Genomic DNA, 20184 nt, shown 5'->3' with positions numbered 1-20184 from the left:
TATTGCAGGGATTAGGTTCTTGAAGTTTGTTCAAAGGACTGTTCTTATATCTTGCTTCAACATGTGAGGACTCTACTTATTTATAAGAAACAGAACAAAGACAAGATTCCATGCAGTACATAGCAAACATCATATTTGAGCAAGGTACCATGAAATGATAAAGGTCTATGAAATGGGCTCTGAATAGTCAAATATTCTGCTCCGAAAATGTTGTTATAATTCCTTATCAATTTAAAAAAGATATGGAATCCAACAATCTATCGGTGTACTGGTACATCAGCTTGTATATAGTTACCAGCTGGTGCTGATTTTCTGGAATGGTCCCTGCTTTTGTTCCTGGAAATATTTGCATTTTAGAATTTCCCCTGATTGTCTCATAGCTTCAATGTTACATGAAGAATGTAGCCATCCATGGTCTACACCAGTTTCACATCCAAGTTTCTAGTTGCCTGACTGCCTTCTCTACATTCCAAATCAGAAAACTTTAATTATCACACATCTAGAATATTCCAACTTTGCACTCTTGATCCAGATAACTTTTGGATCAGTGATGGTAACCTATGTATTTCCTTAAGGCTTTTGTAGAATGTTGGATGGAAATATAGTATAGCACCATATGCAATGTAGTGGAAGGCTCTGTCTGTTATTTCAGTGCAAAGATGTGGAGTTAATTAGAAGATTTCCTGCAGACATGAAAAACATGTAAAGGCTTCTGATTTTGATCACACAAATTATACAGTAGTTCCCTGAGCTTTGATGTCTTTATATTACAATGATGATTTGATGTAAAGCCAAAAAAAAAAAAGATGGGTCTGCATATTGTCATAATTGTATATGGTGTAATGATTGTAGCTCAATTATTGGAGCATAGGGTACATCCCAATCAACATACTGTTATATATATATTGTTTTCTCCCATTTACAGTTCATGCAATCTGTCCGACTTAGTCCCGGTTTTTAAATTGTAGGAAATTTATTAAACACCTGTGATGATTGAACACAAGAATTTCATCCCCAGGCACAGGCACCCTATACAGAACAGGAGGAGGAGACTTTGATGCATTCTGGTTCACGACAAACAAGAATTGTGGGTGATTCATACTTATAATCTTTACAGCAGAGACAGAAACTATTGTACAGTGTAAATCTAATAAACAAACACATTTGTACAATAATATTTAGTCTTGTTACTATTTAAATGGCTGTGGGCACTTTTTCGTTTTATCTGTGCTCTCTATAGACTATTTGAAGTTTTAAGTTTTTGTAATCAATGAGATAAGTGTCTGTCTCTGAATATAATGCGATATGGCGTGGAAAGCATAGAAAGAATTTCAAAAGCACGGAAAGAATTTCAAAAGCATCAAAAAGTTGCAAAGCTGGTTGGAGAAATCAAGCTTGTAATCTATTTAAAATAATAGCTGTATAGTACTTCTGAGCACTCTGACACAGATGTCATTTTATAAGCTGGTTATATATGTAAGTCATTTGTAAGCACATCTACGAACATTATGCTTGGCTTTCAATGAGCCCTCAATCGCTGTTCATGGGCAATAATTTGTACCGTCCACCTTGGGATGTACCCAGTGGCAAATCCATTTCTTTGGTCCATGTACTGGGACGCCATTAAAAAATATTGCTGCACCATGTGGCAACCCCCATGATTATGACTGTTATGTGCACAACTGCAGGTATAAATGCTGGATACATTTTTTTTATCAAGTTACACTTTTTGTTGTTTTATAAGGTTTAGAACCTTTTAACTGTGTGAAAGATTCACTGTCACTGTGGAAGAAAACAGATTTTCAATAGAACCTATGGTTTTAGAGATCTCCTGTAGCCAGACGGTGGGACTTGTGTGTGGCCAGCTCTCGTTCTCAGGATGTCACAGCTGAGCAAGCTTAAATCTGAAATAAAGGAAAGCTCTGATCCTATAAATCAATAGATGGCCATTCAGACTATAATGTGCATGCCAACACGTGTTAACGAGCATAATGACGTGCATTGCTGGCAGATCCCATTCAATAAATCTGAACATCTCTCTAAGAAGTCTGTATGGAGTCAGGATCTTGGCACACCATTCGGAGTCTGGACGGTCAGTGCACAGAATAATTCCACAAGGCTGCACCCAGGGTGACTTTATTATTAGAACAATTATCAGGGACAGTGGAAAGTTGTAGTTTAATTAGCCATTGGCTGGCAACAGATTCCCTGAAAGGGTCATCACCTGTAACTGTCAGGTTTAATTGCTGGGAGGGAAATCTCTCATCATATTTTCTCTTGATGGTCAGAAGAAGAAAAGAGTAGATTGGAGGTAAACAGGATAGCAAGAAAGCAACAGCAATATAAAACATGTCAATGTGCAAATCTTTATTCATAACACCAACAAAAAGTTTATTTTTTCCTTTGGTCTTGTTGAAAAGATTTGTCATGACTTCCTGTCCTGCTGTCACCCTTTCACTGGGATAGGACGTGATAGGAAATTCCATTAGCAGGGACACAGATGGCGATCATATATTTGGATCTAACCCTTTCAATGCTACCTAAGGCGCTGCGAACACGTGCAATTTTTTCCCAAGAAACAATCTTTTATAATTGTTTGCAGCAATAAAGAGTGACAGAAGAACTATAGAGAGGGGAGGGGGAAGAACAAGCAAGTAGCACGCAGTTGTGCTCTTCTCCATTGATTTGTATAGCGGTCGTTCCTCATCAGTCGTTCGTCGATTCTTTGGGACAGATCTAAAAACAATGTCAGGCGACCATTGCACACGTCAGATTCTCGCCTGCGACAAGCACGACCATTCTTATCAGGTGAGAATCATCTGACATGATGGCCATGGCGATACATGGGACGATATCTTTTTAATGGAGCAGTACTGATCATTTTTTAATGGATCATGAAACAATTCTTTATTTCTATTTGGCAATCAAAATCTAGCGAAGAACCAAAAGAACATTAAGTGCTCATGTAGAAATTTTCTCTTGATTTTACAAGTATCTGAAGCATTTTTGAGACCTCATGATCTATTTCTCCAGATTTTGGAGCATGCATAGATAAACCTAACTTCATTACTGAAAGATTGTTGGTCAGGAATGTTTTATTTTGTGTTCACTGAGCTACACATGCACACTGTTCCATGTTCAGGATTAGCACGATTCTGCACCAAGATTAAGTAGCTTCCATGCACATGTGTAGATACATCATGCCTATCTGACCAATGATCATGACCGAACACTTCAAACCCAAAAATCCATGTTGAGTCGGGGAGAGAAGTGATGTTCTGCATACACCTGAGTGATGCCTTGTATACACCTGGGTATGGTCAGGGAGAGGAGTGATGCCTTGTATACACATAGGTATATGCATTTTACACCTGAGATGAGTCAGGGAAGGGAATGAAGCTCTGTATACAACTAAACTGCATTAGGGGAATGAGTGATACTTTATTTACACCTAAGCTGAGTCAGAGAGGGTGGTGATGCTCTGCACACACACCTAGGTATAGTCAGAGAAAGGAGTGATGTTCTGCACATACCTGGCTATAGCAAGGGGGAGGAGCCATGTTCTGCACCCATCTTGGTATAGTCAGGGAGAGAAGTGATATTCTGCACACACCTGAGTAGGGTCAGGGAGAAGAGTGATGCTCTGCACACACCTGAGTAGAGTGACTATACCCAGCTGTGTGCAGGACATCAAAGCCAGGTGATGCTTTGCTCACACCTGGGTATAGTCAGGGAAAAGAGAGATGTACTGCACACACCTGGGTATAGTCTGGGAAAGGAGTGATGATCTGCACCTGGGTACGCTCAGGTAGGGGAGCGACGCTCTGCACACACCTGGGTACGGTCAGGTAAGGGAGTGATGCTCTACACACACCTGGGTACGGTCAGGTAAGTTGCCATGCTCTGCACACACCTAGGTACGGTCAGGTAAGAGAGCGATGCTCTGCACACACCTGGGTACAGTCAGGTAAGAAAGCCATGCTCTGCACACACCTGGGTACAGTCAGGCAAGTTGCCATGCTCTGCACACACCCGGGTATGGTCATGTAAGGGAGTGATGCTCTGCACACACCTGGGTACAGTAAAGTAAGAGAGCCATGCTCTGCACACACCTGGGTACGGTCAGGTAAGGCAGCCATGCTCTGCACACACCTGGGTACGGTCAGGTAAGGCAGCCATGCTCTGCACACACCTGGGTACGTTGCCATGCTCTGCACACACCTGGGTACGGTCAGGTAAGTTGCCATGCTCTGCACACATCTGGGTACGCTCAGGCCAGGCGCAATGCTCTGCACACATCTGGGTACGGTCAGGTAAGTTGCCATGCTCTGCACACATCTGGGTACGCTCAGGCCAGGCGCAATGCTCTGCAGCCCATGCAATGTGCCCGCTATGGCAGGCGCTGCTCCCTCCCATTATCCTGGCTCAGCACACAATGATATCCCCGGGCTGTGAGGGGGCTGATCCGCACCGAGCCCGCCTCCCGGAGACATCACATCCCAAATAGAGGAGAGCTGAGGAGGCGGCCAGAGCCCAGCACAGCCGCCGGGATGCCCTGGACAGCCGGAGCCTCTCTGCTCCTATGGCTGCTAATGCTGCTTCCCCCCGGGGCCCTTCTGCTGGGAGACGACTACACCGACCTACCGGAGCCGGAGCTGGAGGAGCCCGAGGACAACATCGACTACCGGGACCCCTGCAAGGCTGGTGAGAGGGGGAGGTGAGAGGGGGAGGGGAGAGCCGGGGGGAAGGGAGCAACTTCATACCCAACTTTTATGAAAGTGCCCCCAGACTGGACCTTGGGGGGTACATGTCACAGGGCATAGGTAGGTGCACATGTGGTGGGGCATAGGTAGGTGCACATGTGGTGGGGCATAGGTAGGTACACATGTGATGGGGTATAGGTAGGTGCATGGGTAGGTACACTTGTGGTGGGGCATAGGTAGGTACATGGGGCATATGTTGGTATACATGTGGTGGGGCATAGGTAGGTACATGGGGTATGGTAGGTACACATGTGGTGGGGCATAGGAAGGGAAAATTGGGTATGGTAGGTACACATGTGGTGGCGCATAGGTGGGTACATGGGGCAGAATGTCCACTATACCATGTATAGGTATGTACAGTTCACTGTCCCCCTGTATCTGTGTGCACACATGCGCGCTGTCCTCTACATGTATAAGCAGATCCATTCTCCCCATACCCCAATCTTTCCTCCTGTGGATGGTATTTCCATGTCCTGGCATCAATGTGTCCGTGTCACCCAGATTCCGGTGTAAGCTCGCTCCCAATCTGTGTGCTGTAGACCTCCCCATGGTATGCCCACCATTAGATTGATGAGCGCGGCCCCCCCTGATATGTCTGATTGGGGGGTCCCCTGTATATTGTATCAATGGGGGCTCCCCTCTATGTTGTATCTGTGGGGGGGGGGTTCCCTCTATGTTGTATTGGGGGGTTCCCTCTATGTTGTGTGGGGTGGGGTCTCCTCTATGTTGTATTGGGGGGTCCCCTCTATGTTGTGTATGGGGGGTTCCCCTCTTTGTTGTATCTGTGTGGGGGGGGGGGGGGGTCCTTCTATGTAGTTGGTACCACAGCTATACTGATCCGGTGACACTGCCACACATGTGATCCGATCCCATCCAGAGAGGGAGCTCTGTGTACAGAACATTGCAGTCTGCAAGCACTGACACATCACCAAAAATCATTCTTCTACTTCTGGGTTATTCTGCAGCCCCGGGGACACCGATCATCCCCTTCCCTGTCCTGGGGGACTTCACAATAACATGCAACTGAAAGGCACATGGTGGGGGTTGTGTTGGTGGGGGTGTAAAATCCCCCCCCCCCCTCTATACTGAGCACAAACAGCTCCATTCAGTACTCCGTTGTTTCTGGTGTGCAGGGATTGGTGTGAATGTTCAAAGTGCTGATACCAAAAATTGTACATGGGGGGGGGGGGGCATTTTATAGCCAGCATGTACCCATCCAGTGCATTGGTAGGTATTTGAATGCAGGAACATACGTGTCATTTATTCCATAGAACCTGGAACACACTTCTGGAAACGCTCCTTACCATACTATCCTAGGTTGGCCCCCTAGGACAATGCTGCTCCCGGCCACTGGCACCGCAGGCTTGGTTCTCCAAGACTCAGCGTCTGCTGATTTGAGGAGCGCATGGTACTTGTTCGGCTCACTGACCCCCCCCCAATTCATTCTCTGTGGTGCTGCTGCAGCGAGGATCTACATATAGCGTCCCCCCCCAAAGCAGCAGTTCTATGAGGAAGCGGTAACCTCACCGTAACCTCACCGCCAATCTGAACATAGCCTGCATGTAAAAGCCAGAAATCTAGCTGGATTCCAAACACCTCTACATTGTAATACAATAATGCCACTCACATCCATGAAATGTTCTGGGATACAACATATACAGAGTCATAGGGAATGTTTATTTCTCCCATTGGGTAGACTTTCCAGTCCCAGAGACATAACGGGAAGAAGGGAGAAATCTTTTATTTCTGAATGCCGGTTATGTGCAGGGCAGATTTCCATGACATGCGCCAACACTGGCAACCCCATGTATACCCTAATTCCCTGGCATCTTGCTGTGGTTAGTAGACCTTGCTATAGAAAACTCTGATTTCTGCCCATCATACAGCTGGTGATGGCTTACATCTACCTGAACTCTACGGAGATATAAAAAGCATCAATTAAAGGCGTGGGTGTGGAGGAAAAGGTGAAACAAGCTTATTGATGGAAGATTTATTCAACCTGTTTCCTTTTAGTTCTAATTCATCAGAAGATGCAGCCAGCTAAAAGCGTTTCCTATGCAGCCTTACCTGGCCGATAAGTCCCCCCCCCCCTTTGCTCTGCAGGTGGCACCTATGCCATGTAGGGTCTGTGCCCTGCAGATCTCTGCTTCCTGTGCAGCTGGTAGCTGAGAATTGAGATGCAGGAGATGGTGTCACTTGGTGATGGTGTCATTCAGTAAATGAATTTTACAAAGACAGGAACATTTAAAAAAAAATGCACCTCTCTGCACCCATTTCTGGCTAGGGACTAGTTGCACATGTGCTGACAATGATCAAAGAGCAGAATGATGTTCTATCAGTGCTGCTCCCTAATCATCCAGTTATAACGGTGGAGGTGTCTTTGACCTCCAGCTGCTGCAGCTCAGCCTGACCAAGGACTTGGCTGTTTTGTCTGGTAGGAGTCCCAGGCTTTCAAAACTCCCTGCACTGATATAAAACTTAGAATGTTTAAGTGCCACTTAAAACTAAGAGAAAAGAATCTTAGCAGGCTTTATGTTATATAATGTTGAAGAACTGTGAAAGCGTGTTGTATGCACTTCTCCCATGCAAGGTGCAGCACGTGTGTACAAGGTTCTGCAGCTCGTAGGACCAATACACCAAATGTATGAGCTGCCTCCATTCAATAAGCAATGTATACATTCACCAATATATGTAATATTTCTCCTCTCACCGGTATTCCGGTGTACTGCAGCAATCAATGGACAAATGGGGTCTATATAAAAAAATTAAATTGTTTTAGTAAGGGGATTATTTATACGTTTTAACTTCACCTAAGTAGTGCACTGAAAAATACCATTGGTCACAAAGTAAGGGGAGCTGAGTAACTGCTGACAGTGGGAGCAGGGGAAGCTGAGCTATGGCGTCACTACTGATAGTGGAAGCAGGGGGAGCTGAACTGCTGGGTGACTTCTGGCAGTAGGAGCAGAATGTGTTATGGAGTCACTACTGGCAGTGGGAGTAGGGGGAGCAGAGCCGCTGAGTGGCTGCTTGAAAAGGGGAAGTAGGGGAAGCTGAGCTGCTGAGTGGCTGCTTGAAAAGGGGAAGTAGGGGAAGGGGGGGGGCAGAGCTGCTTAGTGACTGCTGGAAGGGGCAGTAGGCAGAAGTACTGACAGTGGGATAAAGGGGAACTGAGCTGCTGAGTGACTGTTGGTAAGAGCTGGATAAGCTGAGCTATGGGGTCACTACTGATAATGGGATCAGGGGGTACTGATCTACTGAGAGACTGCTGGAAGTGAGCTAAGCTATGGGGTGAGTACTGATAGTGGGAGCAGGGGAAGCAGAATGAGTTATGGAGTCAGTAATAGAAGGGGGAGCTGAGCTGCTGAGTAACTTCTGAAAGGGAGAGCTGAGCTCCTGAGTTAGACAACCTCTCTAAAACAGTGAATGCTCGTTATTATGAGCTGTGTTAAGGTCCAGTTTAAACATTGGCAGTTGTTTCCCAAGCATTAAAAATGAGGTTTATAATGTGAAAGATTTCAAACCGTTATTTGTCATTACTGGAAATCTTCCAATGGGGAAACTTGTTATATAAAGGGAATTTCCCTTCGCTTTGTAGTGTTGAGAAAAGGGGGGGGGGGGGGGGGGCTCACGGTTGAAAGAGAGACAAAAACTTAACAGAAAAGCATTTCTTTCAGCACTTTTTCCTCTCTGAAACACAACTGCTTTTAGAATTGGTGCATTTAAAAACCTTGTCTAATCACAATTGGCTGTAAGCTTTAAGTGTAGATCCAGACAAGAGCAGTAAAAGAAGGATTGTTCCCCTTTCTAAAACTAAAATAACATGTTTTAGCTGGACTTATGCTGCAAGATGTGTTGTTATTATTTAATACATTGCCTTTTCTGCCTCTTTAGGGTAGATTGTCCCCCCATTTCCTGTCCAAGTGCCAGACAACAGGAAGTGAGAATACATAACAATTATAAAAAGTTTTATTTAATAGAATTAGGTCACCTTAAAACCTCTGTTATCGTTATTTTTAAAAGACGTTAACAATATCCTTTACCATGCACTTTAAAATCAACGAGAGGTCATTTTTCCAATTGGCTCAATTCCTATGCTTGTTACCCTGATTGGCCCTCATCTGCCCCCCTAATCGAGCAGCCGTCTCATCTCATGTTAGTCTGTCAGCACCTCTCTATTCTTCTACCCCAGTGACACATCCAGCTTTCCTCTCCCCTCCCCACTCCTCTGCCACATAAACACAAAGGCCGACACGCAGACACACGCATTGATACAATCATTCACACATTATGTAGTGATTCACACATGAAGGCATACAAATATACACTGACTCATGTCTGTCTTGTACAACACTCGGGTAACGCAGGTCATGTCTTGGAGTCATTGTGACATTTTTAAGATTGTATATAACAACTGCTGTATGTGAAGAATTTGACATCTGTGTAGGATGAATAATGGTTTCCGATGAGAATTGCAAATATGTTTGATGTACAGCGCTGCGTAATATGTTGGCGCAATATAAATCCTGTTTAATAATAATGTTTGGATAGTTGCAGGCATGGCTTTGATTGAAGGACAAGGGAAATGGGTCACCCTACTCCAGCAGTACTATAGTAATATAGGTATTAATATTATACTGCCAGTATTATAACTCCAGTGCTGATCGGTTTGGACCAGGGACAAGTAAGTCATGTATAGGTTCCAGATCACCTTGTCTGAGCTTACACCAGGCTCCCAATGTGACAGCCCTGGACCGATCACAAGGCACATATCATTACACAGGAGGGTGAAAATTGCTTGATTATACCCAGAAGTACTAAGTATTTCACTTGCAATGGGCCTAGGAAGATAATCAATTGGGTCAATTAATATATTAAGTAACCAAACCCTAACCACATGGCGTTAGGTTCTCTGCCATGGCTATTTTTTTTTTTTTTTGCTGGTCCTCTTTATCATCTCTCCATCTTCATTCACTCACTGTATAACATTGCTGTGCATTGGCTTCCTAATGGACAATGTTCCAAGACTTTGGCTATGTACACACGTGCAAAATTTGTCATTGGAAAGGATCTTTCACAATCAAATGTACATACACCACCGTTCTGCTGTATGGGAAGGGGGAGAACTACGGATGGGCACCCTGCTGTGCTCTCTTCCCCTTCACTTCCATTAAGATCGATCATTGTCCGTGTGAACGCTCATACGGGCGCTGTACACACGCCAGATTCTCGGACCTGAGCCAATATTCAAACGAGAACCATTGCACATGTGTACGTAGCCTTTGACTCATTGGGTAGTAATGCAAGGATGGACATGACAACCCCCCCCCGAGATCGTACCGGTAAAAGTGCTGTATTACTGAGCCCCAGCTTTAGTGTTTTTTAAAGGATTCAATAAGTGAAACCTTAACTTTTTCTGCATTCTTGTTTCGGCTTAGCGGCCTTAAATGTGAAGCCACTGGATCAGCATGACCCAGTGCCAGGTATTTTTACACAGATCAGCAGTACAGGAATGTATCTCTCCTTTGGGAACTAGGTTTTAATCTCATTGCTGGGTGTTTCATTTGTTTTGCAGCAGAGCATACAGAAGGAAAAATAAAACTTGTATTGCAGCAGAAGCCATTGGGCTTTGGGGGGGGGGGTCAGAGTCTGGAATGGAGAAGACTACAGCTGGAGCCCCCAGGAGATGCACGCTTATGGGATAACAATGTCAGAACGCTTCTTTATGCTTATTGCATTTGTGTCAGGAGTTGATCTCCAGGAACTTTACTTTTCATGACCTGTAATGCTTTTTTTAAAACTAGAAAAAAATTCTTGTGAAAGTGCTCCGTGCTTCCCCTTTAATGCATATCATGTGTCGGCAGAGCTCAGATCATCAACTAGAGCGTTATTCCCTACGCTTCATTTTAATCTAATTAGATAATAGGACATATGGTCATAATTTACATTAGCATGTACAGCGAGCGTCCGTGTTTGCCAAAAGGCAGATTGCGGCAGCCAAGTATACTGAAGGAAAATTCCAGTGGAAGGGAAAGGAACAGAAATTGCCTTATTTTCATAACCTCATACTTAAATTTCAGGTGGAAAATAAAGTTCTGCAGTAACTGTACAGAAAGCTTGCAGGAAAACCCTTTACTGACCTCTACGCTTCTTTCTAGGTCTGCAAGTCCTAAAGAACGCCTTTCATTTGCTTCAATAGAGTCAACTATCTGTGTTAGAGTCAACTATGTTGACCTAAAGCCTAATTTTACATTCCAAGTCCATCAAAACAAAGCATCTGCAAAGTAGAGTAGAAAAGCCTTACATGCTGCAGGGAAGAAGCCTTGCTTTGTGTTAAAAGCAGGGGTCTCTCTGAAAAGCTCTATAATCAGCAAGATGAATGAATTTTGCTGAATAGAGAACTTTATCTTTGACTTGGCAGATTGTTGGACTTTTGCAGAGAGACCACTGATTCTACACAGAGTGCAAAGGACCTACCAGTCCTAATTTATGTGACTGCATTAGTTTTCACTCTTTAGGTTTGGAACATTTTTAGTAAATCTAGAAATGTATTTTTTTGTTGGTTCCATAGGGCCCAAAGAAGGCTTTCTACTCAAATGGAAGGGCCCCTTCTTCTAAATCACCTACTATAAAACTATACTTACCTTACCCCGTGGTGTCTAGGTGAGAATTAAAATTGTTCTTCTTCCAGGTATTTTACCTGTGGAATGCTGATCAGGTGAATGTCTTTCTCCTGTTCCATGGGGCGGGAAGGATGACAACGCTACATCCAGGAAAGCAGAAGACATTTAGGAAAATATTTGAAAATGTGCCTTGTGAAGGTCTGGCTTAAACGGTTTTAGCTCTTACAACTCCTCTTTACTACATAGGAGAGTTTATCTTATGCCAGGGTAGGAGTGTAGCTAAAGCCTGCAGACCAGGAAAATATTTACCAATGTTTGTTGAGTCTTGTGACCCTTAAATCTCTGTGTAAAATGTGTTTTTCACATGTCGCCATCTTGTTTTCATTTTGGTTGAAGTGGTGGAAAGCTGAATCTTCTTAGGATTGTACTCTTAGCAATGAGAGGGGACTTCTATGACTTCTTGTTTTTGCTTTGGGGAAAGAATGAAATGGGATATTTTATTGCTGTTTTCCAGGCCTTTTGGAAAATTTGGTTTACATTATGGGATATAGGGGATGGTCTACCCAACATGAATCTAAATTCCTATTTCTATATCCCAGTTCAATTTATTTTACCAAGATGGGGAGAAGGTTTTGCAATGTCTTGTGGGTCCTGTGATCCTTAAATAATTGTGTGTATTGACTTGTCATCTTTTTGTGTTCATTTTGGTTGAAATGGTGGAAAGCTAAATCTTCGGAGAATTGTATTGATGTCTATGTGGGGGGATTTCCATCCCTTCTTTTACCAGAGGTCACTTGTTATTGCTTTGGGGAAATAATGAGATAGAAGTTTAATTGATGTTTGCCATCCCTTTTGGGATATTTGACCTTGGGCTGGGTTATGGCATGTGGGGGATAATCTCCTCAACTGGAATCTAAACACAAATAAATATCCCAGAGAGATTATGTATCCCCACTGATTCAAGTCAAGGTTTGGCTGGAGTTCAGTGGACATCATCCAACAGGATACCATCACCTGGGGTCATAAGAGTTAGCTGATATGTGACATAAGCAATGAGATATAACATAAAGTGTATGTAAACCCAAAGTCAAGTTTTGATTATTTTTGTCATCTTGCTGTGTAAAGCTCCTTAGTTTGACCCTTGGGCCTCCTCCATGCCCAGATCTATTGGCGACCCAACAGCCAAATGAAGATCACACAGCAGACTGTCTACAATTCTGTGAATGTGGAGTCCATGGTTTAATGTTAGCCTTCAGCAGAAAGTTCTGTTTGTGTTTAAATCGTTAGGTAGAAAACTTTGCAAGACATTAACCAAAAAATATTTGCTTACAAAAGAAGGTCTGACCCCAAACATACTAAAGGGATGTAGCTACCCACCACTGGATGACCATAGATAGGGAACATTAAAATAGCCTAAATGTCTCATAAATATACCAAGGGGTGGATCTATGACCACAACAAGTGTATCTATGGCCAAATATTCCTATGTATTTGTGTAGTTTTGGGGAGAAGGAGTCGGGATTGCATGGGATTGCTTTCTGCATGTTTGTGTATGCATTCAAAGTTTTGAAGAATGTCTTCTTTAGGTCACCTTTTGTTCCAATAAAAAATCTAACAATTTGGAATGCCCATCACTGTGCATTCAGCTGGCATTTGTCAAAACTCTCCCTGATGTGAATATAGGCAGTGGTTAAAGGATAAATGCTGATTGACCTCTCTCCCCCTAATAGAAGTTTTGACGACTGTAATTATCAGGGGGATGGTGGGTTAGTTTAGGTCAGCAAAAAGGGGGCACATAAGGTAACCATGCTGTTTCCAAAAGTCCCTGCTTTTTCTATCCAAAACTTTAAAATGGAACTAAAAGCTAAAATATAAAACACAGCATAGCTTGGTTATTATGCATTAATTATTACAGTTGTTTTTTTCTAGTGTAATTACCTAAAAGATATCTTTATCTTCTCCTCCATGAAGTAGAGTACATTGCTCCATTTGGCAGAGTTTGTTGTACACACACCAGGGGTAACGGCAAAATCTATTTACTGAACGTCTTCTGTTTGTGGTTGTATGATGCCTCTTTTTTTGTTTCTTGATTCCTCCTTGTTTTGTAAAACATTTTATGGAGGAAACGAGAACTGTCATTGCCTCCTTTAATTTTTCTTTGGAAGCCCTTGGTGTCATTCCAGGACTTAAGTACTTTCAGTCACTGACCTGGAGCAAATATGCTGCCAGAAAAATTGGAATCCCTATTACAATGCATATGCAGATGTGGAAGGTGTTTTACTTTGTTCTGGCAGTCAAATGGAGCAAAGGGAAGGGGGGTATATGTAGTCACATTAATAAACACCCCTTATTTACCTTGCATGTGCAAAGCATTGGTCCTCTTTTTTTGCCTTTTCTACAAAAAGAATTCAGTTCCTATAAACTTTGTATACCTTGCAGTGGGGGAAACCTATATCACATTGTTATCCTCTCCAAGTGAATGGGGAAATCTCACCATTGGAGAAAGAGGTGGAACTAACAACCTGATAAAGATTCTATCCTTTCCTATGTCATTTATAAATTAGAATCTGAAGTTCCACTTCACCAGCTGTTGGCTCAGAGAGCGTGCGTTTCTGGTTTATATAGCTGACAAGGATGGGAGCCAAAAGTAAATAGTTATCAGGAATGATTACTAAAGTCCTCTTCAGCATGAAGCAGGAAACCGGCACATTTGTCCTTTTAATAATGTGTTTTCCTGCACGTAATAAAAGCAGTTTCCTTTCCCATGAGAACAGGCACTGATACCTTGACCAGAACAAGTCATGCTGCTCCAGGAGCATTCCAGGACATGAGTTCTGACGGCATGCATGCAGATGGCCGTACATCTGTCCATGGTTTACCAGCCAGTCCATGTCCACTGGACCCAGATTGGCTGCAGCTTGTACTCTGATCTTGTATACAAAGAGATTTTTGACTTTTTTTGTAACAATGCGGGAATCGATGAGTGAAAGTGGTTATGATTTTAAAGTCATTAATTACTGATATTTCTAACCACAGCCACACAACAATTCCTGTCCCTGGGCAATACTGAGTCCCTGTCTCCATTACACACCACTGTTCATTCATGAATCTTGTACCCACGTTATCAAAAACCAAATATTCACTAATTGGTAGATGCTAAAGAGAATCAGACGACTTGACATCTACTTATTTGTCAGGGGTTTTATCGGTGAGACTATTGGTGAAGTCCATCTCCATCAATTAGATTTTTCATGTATTCTTCATTTGGGAAAAGCTACAGGCGAGGGTTGGGAACATTTAAAAGTGGATGAGTTTCTGAGCAATAAAAGGACAGGAAATTAGGTTATATTTCCAAACCGGGGTCATAAAAGGAAGGAAAACTGAAATATAAACCCTTTCACACTCTATCCTAAACAGAAAAAAGGTGCTGTCCATGGTAACCAAATCCCTTCTGTTTTTAAAGTGACATCTTTAGAATCTCTCACAGGGTAGATAAATGGAGGCACACATGCCAATTAAATATACATTTTATGTATATAGAGATCTTCACTTGAAATCTCAAAGAGGGATAACTGTGGAGGAAATAGGATCTAACTCTCCAAGTGAAAGAGCAATAGCCATTGATGGTGCAAAAAGTGTGTTATCAAAGTTTATTTTCTGTCAGGACGAATAGCTGTTCATTAGTCTTCCAAGTGTGTGTTTTTGTTAAAATTGTATTTATTGGGTATTCATGGCAACTTCAATATGGTCCATTGCATTTATTTTGAATAGCACCCCCAAAGTACTAACAAAAGGCATGTGTGTTTTGATGTACCAGCAGCAGAAGTAAATGATTTGTGGATTGCATTAGAGAAAAAAGTGTTTTGCAGCCCATTTAAAATGAGTCGGCTTTTCAACGCAATGCACATTTAACGCATGTGTGTTAACAAAAGGTTTAGGTGTGAGATGAGCCTAAACTGTCTTGCAGAGACATGAGCAGTTGGAGTGCCAGTTTGATTTACTCACTATTGACAGCCCATCGAGTATAAAAGGCTCTTCTTTCGTAACTTACTTAAAATTATTATGTAGGTATTTTTCTTTTTAGTATCTGCTATATTTTGCAACTTTAATTCATGTTTGCTGGTATGGCTTACAGGTATTTTCCTGCCATATTAGTGTTATATCCTATTACAAGAACAACAAAGTCATCTCATATTTATTACATATTCATTCCTTGAGTGTATCTTGGACCCTGGTATGCTTGCTAACAAGCTGTTTTCTCTTCCCCCCAGCTGCTTTTATTGGCGATATTGCTTTGGATGAGGAAGATTTGGCACTTTTCAAGATAGATCGAATTGTGGACTTAAAGAACAGAACAATCACTACAGGTGACTTTCATTACATTTACATGATTCTGTATAATAAAACTGCAGCATTTTAAATTGATTTTTTTTTTTTTTTAGAATTAATGCATAGGTTGCCTTCTCCTTTCATGCTGGCTATACTATATGGATATGCAAATAATAAATCCTCAACTATTATATAAATGCCAAACCATTTATTAGTAAGTTAATTACAAGGCTGGTTACTTTTGATCAGCTAAGGAAATCCTTTAATGACTTAATTGTAACATTTATTATTTTATTTATTTGTGCAGTAGGTTGTACAGTTTACATTTTACTTATTTATTACCTCAAGGGCAGGTTAAGATCTGCATTGGGATTCAATGATCCTGCAGGGCTACCCACAGCTTGCCCCTTGGCCGTTGCTGGGTCACTCGCACGTGCTGATACTTAAAGAACCACAACATTTTTTTTTTTTTAAGATAGAACAGTGAAAATTCAGATTCTCTGTTCAGTTTATATTGCTGTATGTGTCCCTGGTTTGGAGATGCACCCCTTGTTTGTCAAGCTGACCATTATTCACCAAGACAGTAAGTGATGGGAAATCTGAAATGATACATTAGAATCGGAAAGGAGAGGAAGCCTTCCAATCAGGACACTTAAGGGTGGAAACTTCCCAAATTTCCTGTCACTCTCAGATGTTCCTACAAGACAAATACCTCCAATCAGACAAAGAGAACAAAACATAGGCTGATGGAGGTTTGGATTCTTCCCTAGTCTGCCCAAAACGATAAACAAAAACTTTTATGACTATACATATATTTTATGCCTGCCCCACAAACACCCGTTTAATTGCATGATTTTTTTGGGGTTGACCAACAACTATTTAGTACAATGGCCTGCAAGAATGCACACAAATGAACTGTTAAGGTAAACTATAATGTAGTTATTGTACAAATAATGTGAATTGGACAGCTTTAAGCTGTACTCCACTAACTTTTGTACTCCACTAACTTTTGTACTCGGACTGTCTTCTCTTTCCTCTTGTATCTGTATAGTTTGATTTTATTTTCGCCTTCCGCCAGAATGTGTACAAAATTACTGTAGTTGCAGCTCCAAAGGCATTGGAGTTGAACTTGGCATGAAGACCTGGAAAGACCTAATAGTAGCTGCCAAAGGTCATAGTCACACTGGCAATTTTGTATCAGCGTGGACATTTTTCTTGTTAGGAAAAAATGCATTGCAGTTGTTGAGCAACTGGATTTTTTTTTTAAGGTTTGAAGCTTGTGAAAGAATGATCAACTACTAGCAAGTAGTTTATCTAATGCAGATGTCGATGATCATGGATTTTGTAGCTGCCTAGATTAGCACTGTAGCCAACCACAGCAAAAATTCTGTAGCCAAATACAAATCCTGAGACCTCAAACACCTTGTTTTGTAGTGGCTGCAAATAATGTATGTTGTTTTTTTTTAAGTTGATGCACATTGCATTAGGTATGCTATTTAAAATTATTGTGTATCTCACTGCAGTAAAATGTAGCTACTGCTGAATGTTTACAGTGCATGTAATGTGCTTGTGCATTGAAATGCCATCCAAAATCAGTGGCAACACCACTGCCTAGCACCTGCATGGTTCACTATTATGTGTTAATCTTCATTTCAAAGAACACCTGTCATGATAAATGTATGTGAGGTGCCATTGGTGTCCTTCCAAAAATTTGCTTGGCCTCCTCTTTTGCATTTTTCATTGACCTGCATGTCATGTAACACTTTTAGTATATGTAAAATGAAAACTTTTGTTCAGCTTTGTATTGAATGTTGGAGGGTTAGACTTTCACTTTCAGGTTTTTGTGTGCATAATGGGGAGATCTAACCTCTTTATTTGTCCCAATGACCATTGAAAGTAACATAAAATGAAAGCATATTCAAAATTGTCACAGGGATAGAAGGTCATTGTTTCAAAGATGATGGCTGTTGATGTGTGAAGTGTCTGTGGGTTTTCCCTTGCTTTGTGCTGATTTAAATAGTAAATGTCCCCAATTGATCAGCCATCCACTATCCTACGCTATCCAAAAATACAGCTAAATGGCTTTAGAGACCTTTTTTTAGTCAACTGCACATTTGTTGAAATTATTTTAGCTCAACTGTTTAAATCCTGCTACATAAACTAAGATTTTATGATGGTTATGAAAATAGAGAGAAAATAGGCAAAGAGGGGCTTTTTTTATAGCACATGATCATGCAATTTTACATATAACTTAAAAAGGCACAATAACAACCTAATAAACCAGCAGTGGTGCTAAACTCAACATGTAAGCTTATCAGCTTCAGGTCAGCAGATTAAATGTAGTGGTCTTTGGTTCTGACGCGTTTTGCCGTTTGGCTTCCTCAAGGGAGGTAGAGACTTGCATTTGAAAAATTAATCATTAGTTTAGATTAGTGTTATGGAGGATGATACGTTTTAGGAGTATCCAGTGGGATATGGTGATTGAGAATACCTTCTTAAGTGGTAAAGATTAATGTATATATCTAATCCAAGGGTGCCCACACTCTTTGGTTTGCAAGCTACTTTCAAAATGATCTGCCAACAATAAACATGCTAAGCATATATATATATATATGTATATATTGAGTATACTTTTTATTTAAAATATTTATTGTTTACCTTGCATAACAGCATGAACATGTATGGCACAATTCTGTACATTTTTGGCCATTACATTACTCCAATGATGTCTTAAACTGAATGGAATCAGCCAAAGTTGCTTAGTCCGGACAGTAGTTGCTGGTAGCCAGCCTCAAACAGACTTCCAGTGGCTCCTGATATCTCTAAATTACTGTCCCATTACTACTATTGAGGAACCAGAACACAGCAAGTACTAGTGCTGTAGAGGTACCAGGATTTAATGCACCTGAATAAATTCAGTGACTGACTTGTGCTCTCCAAATATTTTGAAAATTGATTGTTTGGAATTGCCCTTGCACCAATAATTTACAACCCCGCTGAACAAGCCCTTCAATTCCTTACGGCCTGAGAAAACTTGCTAAAACAATATACTGAACTGAAATTCTAACCCTTTTCCCACTCTATCTATTACAGCAACAACAAATATGTTTTGGCTGCAGTTCATTGTACTTGTGTCCATATAATTCCAATCCATGTGGTTTAGCATCACCTCCCAAAAGGTTGGCACCCTGGAATACATGACAGGAGTATGGTACTTTTAATGTTTGAGTAATTTTTAACTTTTTAAAAAAAAAGCGTTGTGCAGGAACCTTAAGAAACCAATTAGAGATCAGCATACTGCAGTTATACTAATGAAGCTGGACCTTGGCTGCTACCAGTTGCTTAATTCTTTACATTAATGGTTGGTTTGATAAGGCATGTATGTGAAGCTCAAATTATAGAAGGTATGGCAAGTGTTATTAATATTAAAGTCACTGATAAATGGATGGTTGTAAAATACCATTATTTGCTAGTGAAAAGTTTGCTATGTTTTTTTGTGAGCTTTTCCATAAAAGCCTCAAAAATGCCATTTCTGTGTGTTGGTGACAGGTACACTTTTTATTATAGGATAAGTGACCATGCATCTAGCTATGTGTACCTCGTGACCGGTCACTGTAGTATAATGCTTTAATGGCAGTCTAGATTTCATACAAGGCTTTCTTTCAGCCTTCTATATGTTTATTTACTGCCTGCTGCAGGCTAGCTGAATAGAAATGTGCAATTTCTGAAATGTTAATCCCACACTCGGCCTCTATCTGCATCTCACCCCACTCAATCTCTGCTTAAACCGCATTCCTGCGTTTTATGGTTGGCTTTTTCCACTCCTGTTTCCCCTGACCCCGACAACTCTTCACTTCTGTCATGTACATTCCTCCCATTTTCCTTCATGTATATTCAGATTTACTTTATATTCTTAACTATTTAAAGTTTAAAATAGTTTTTAAAATAAACTTTTGAGTTCTTGGCACACACCACACCCAGGTACACATGTTCACAAAGCACATCTTCCTAAACATAGCCGCAAGTGCCACAAAGTATGAAAGCTTAAAATAAAACATACAGCAGCTTACTGTAATTATATAGCAGGTAGGAGCTGGAAGCAGCAGATGGGCACATGTCTAGTAACTTACCCAGGAGATAGATGGGAAAAGCTGAACCTATAAGGCAGGGTATGAATGCTACAACATAACATGTAGGTGGTACTGTTTGGGTGTTTTTTTCCTTTTGAAAATGTAACATGGTTATTGTGCTGGTGAAACTATAAAACATAAGTAGGCTTTACTTTTTGATCTCTTCTTTCAAAAGTTTTTAAATGCTTGACTATCGTGATCATTCTTTTGCGTCAATACTTTTTGTGCCTAAACTAGAACAAGTATACAACTCTGGATTTCTGACCTTTGATGTTCCTAATCTTCATACTTGTTTAGGGTTATCGATTGCTGTGCAGCACACAAAAAGCAGCGGTTCAGCAT

At 41.4% G+C, this 20184-nt stretch overlaps 1 protein-coding gene across 1 annotated transcript in view; it reads left to right on the top strand.

Moving 5' to 3' along the window:
- Positions 1-4507: 4507 nt before the first annotated feature.
- BMP1 (bone morphogenetic protein 1) overlaps positions 4508-20184 on the top strand; it is a 58218-nt gene continuing 42541 nt past the window's right edge. The window contains 2 exon segments of the mRNA XM_072399836.1: positions 4508-4704; positions 15655-15750. Coding sequence (XP_072255937.1) covers positions 4551-4704; positions 15655-15750 — 250 coding nt within the window. The 5' untranslated portion in view covers positions 4508-4550.

This window comes from Pyxicephalus adspersus, chromosome 2, assembly GCF_032062135.1.
Source record: "Pyxicephalus adspersus chromosome 2, UCB_Pads_2.0, whole genome shotgun sequence".
NCBI lineage: Eukaryota > Metazoa > Chordata > Amphibia > Anura > Pyxicephalidae > Pyxicephalus > Pyxicephalus adspersus.
This window is presented reverse-complemented; position numbering and strand designations above follow the sequence as displayed.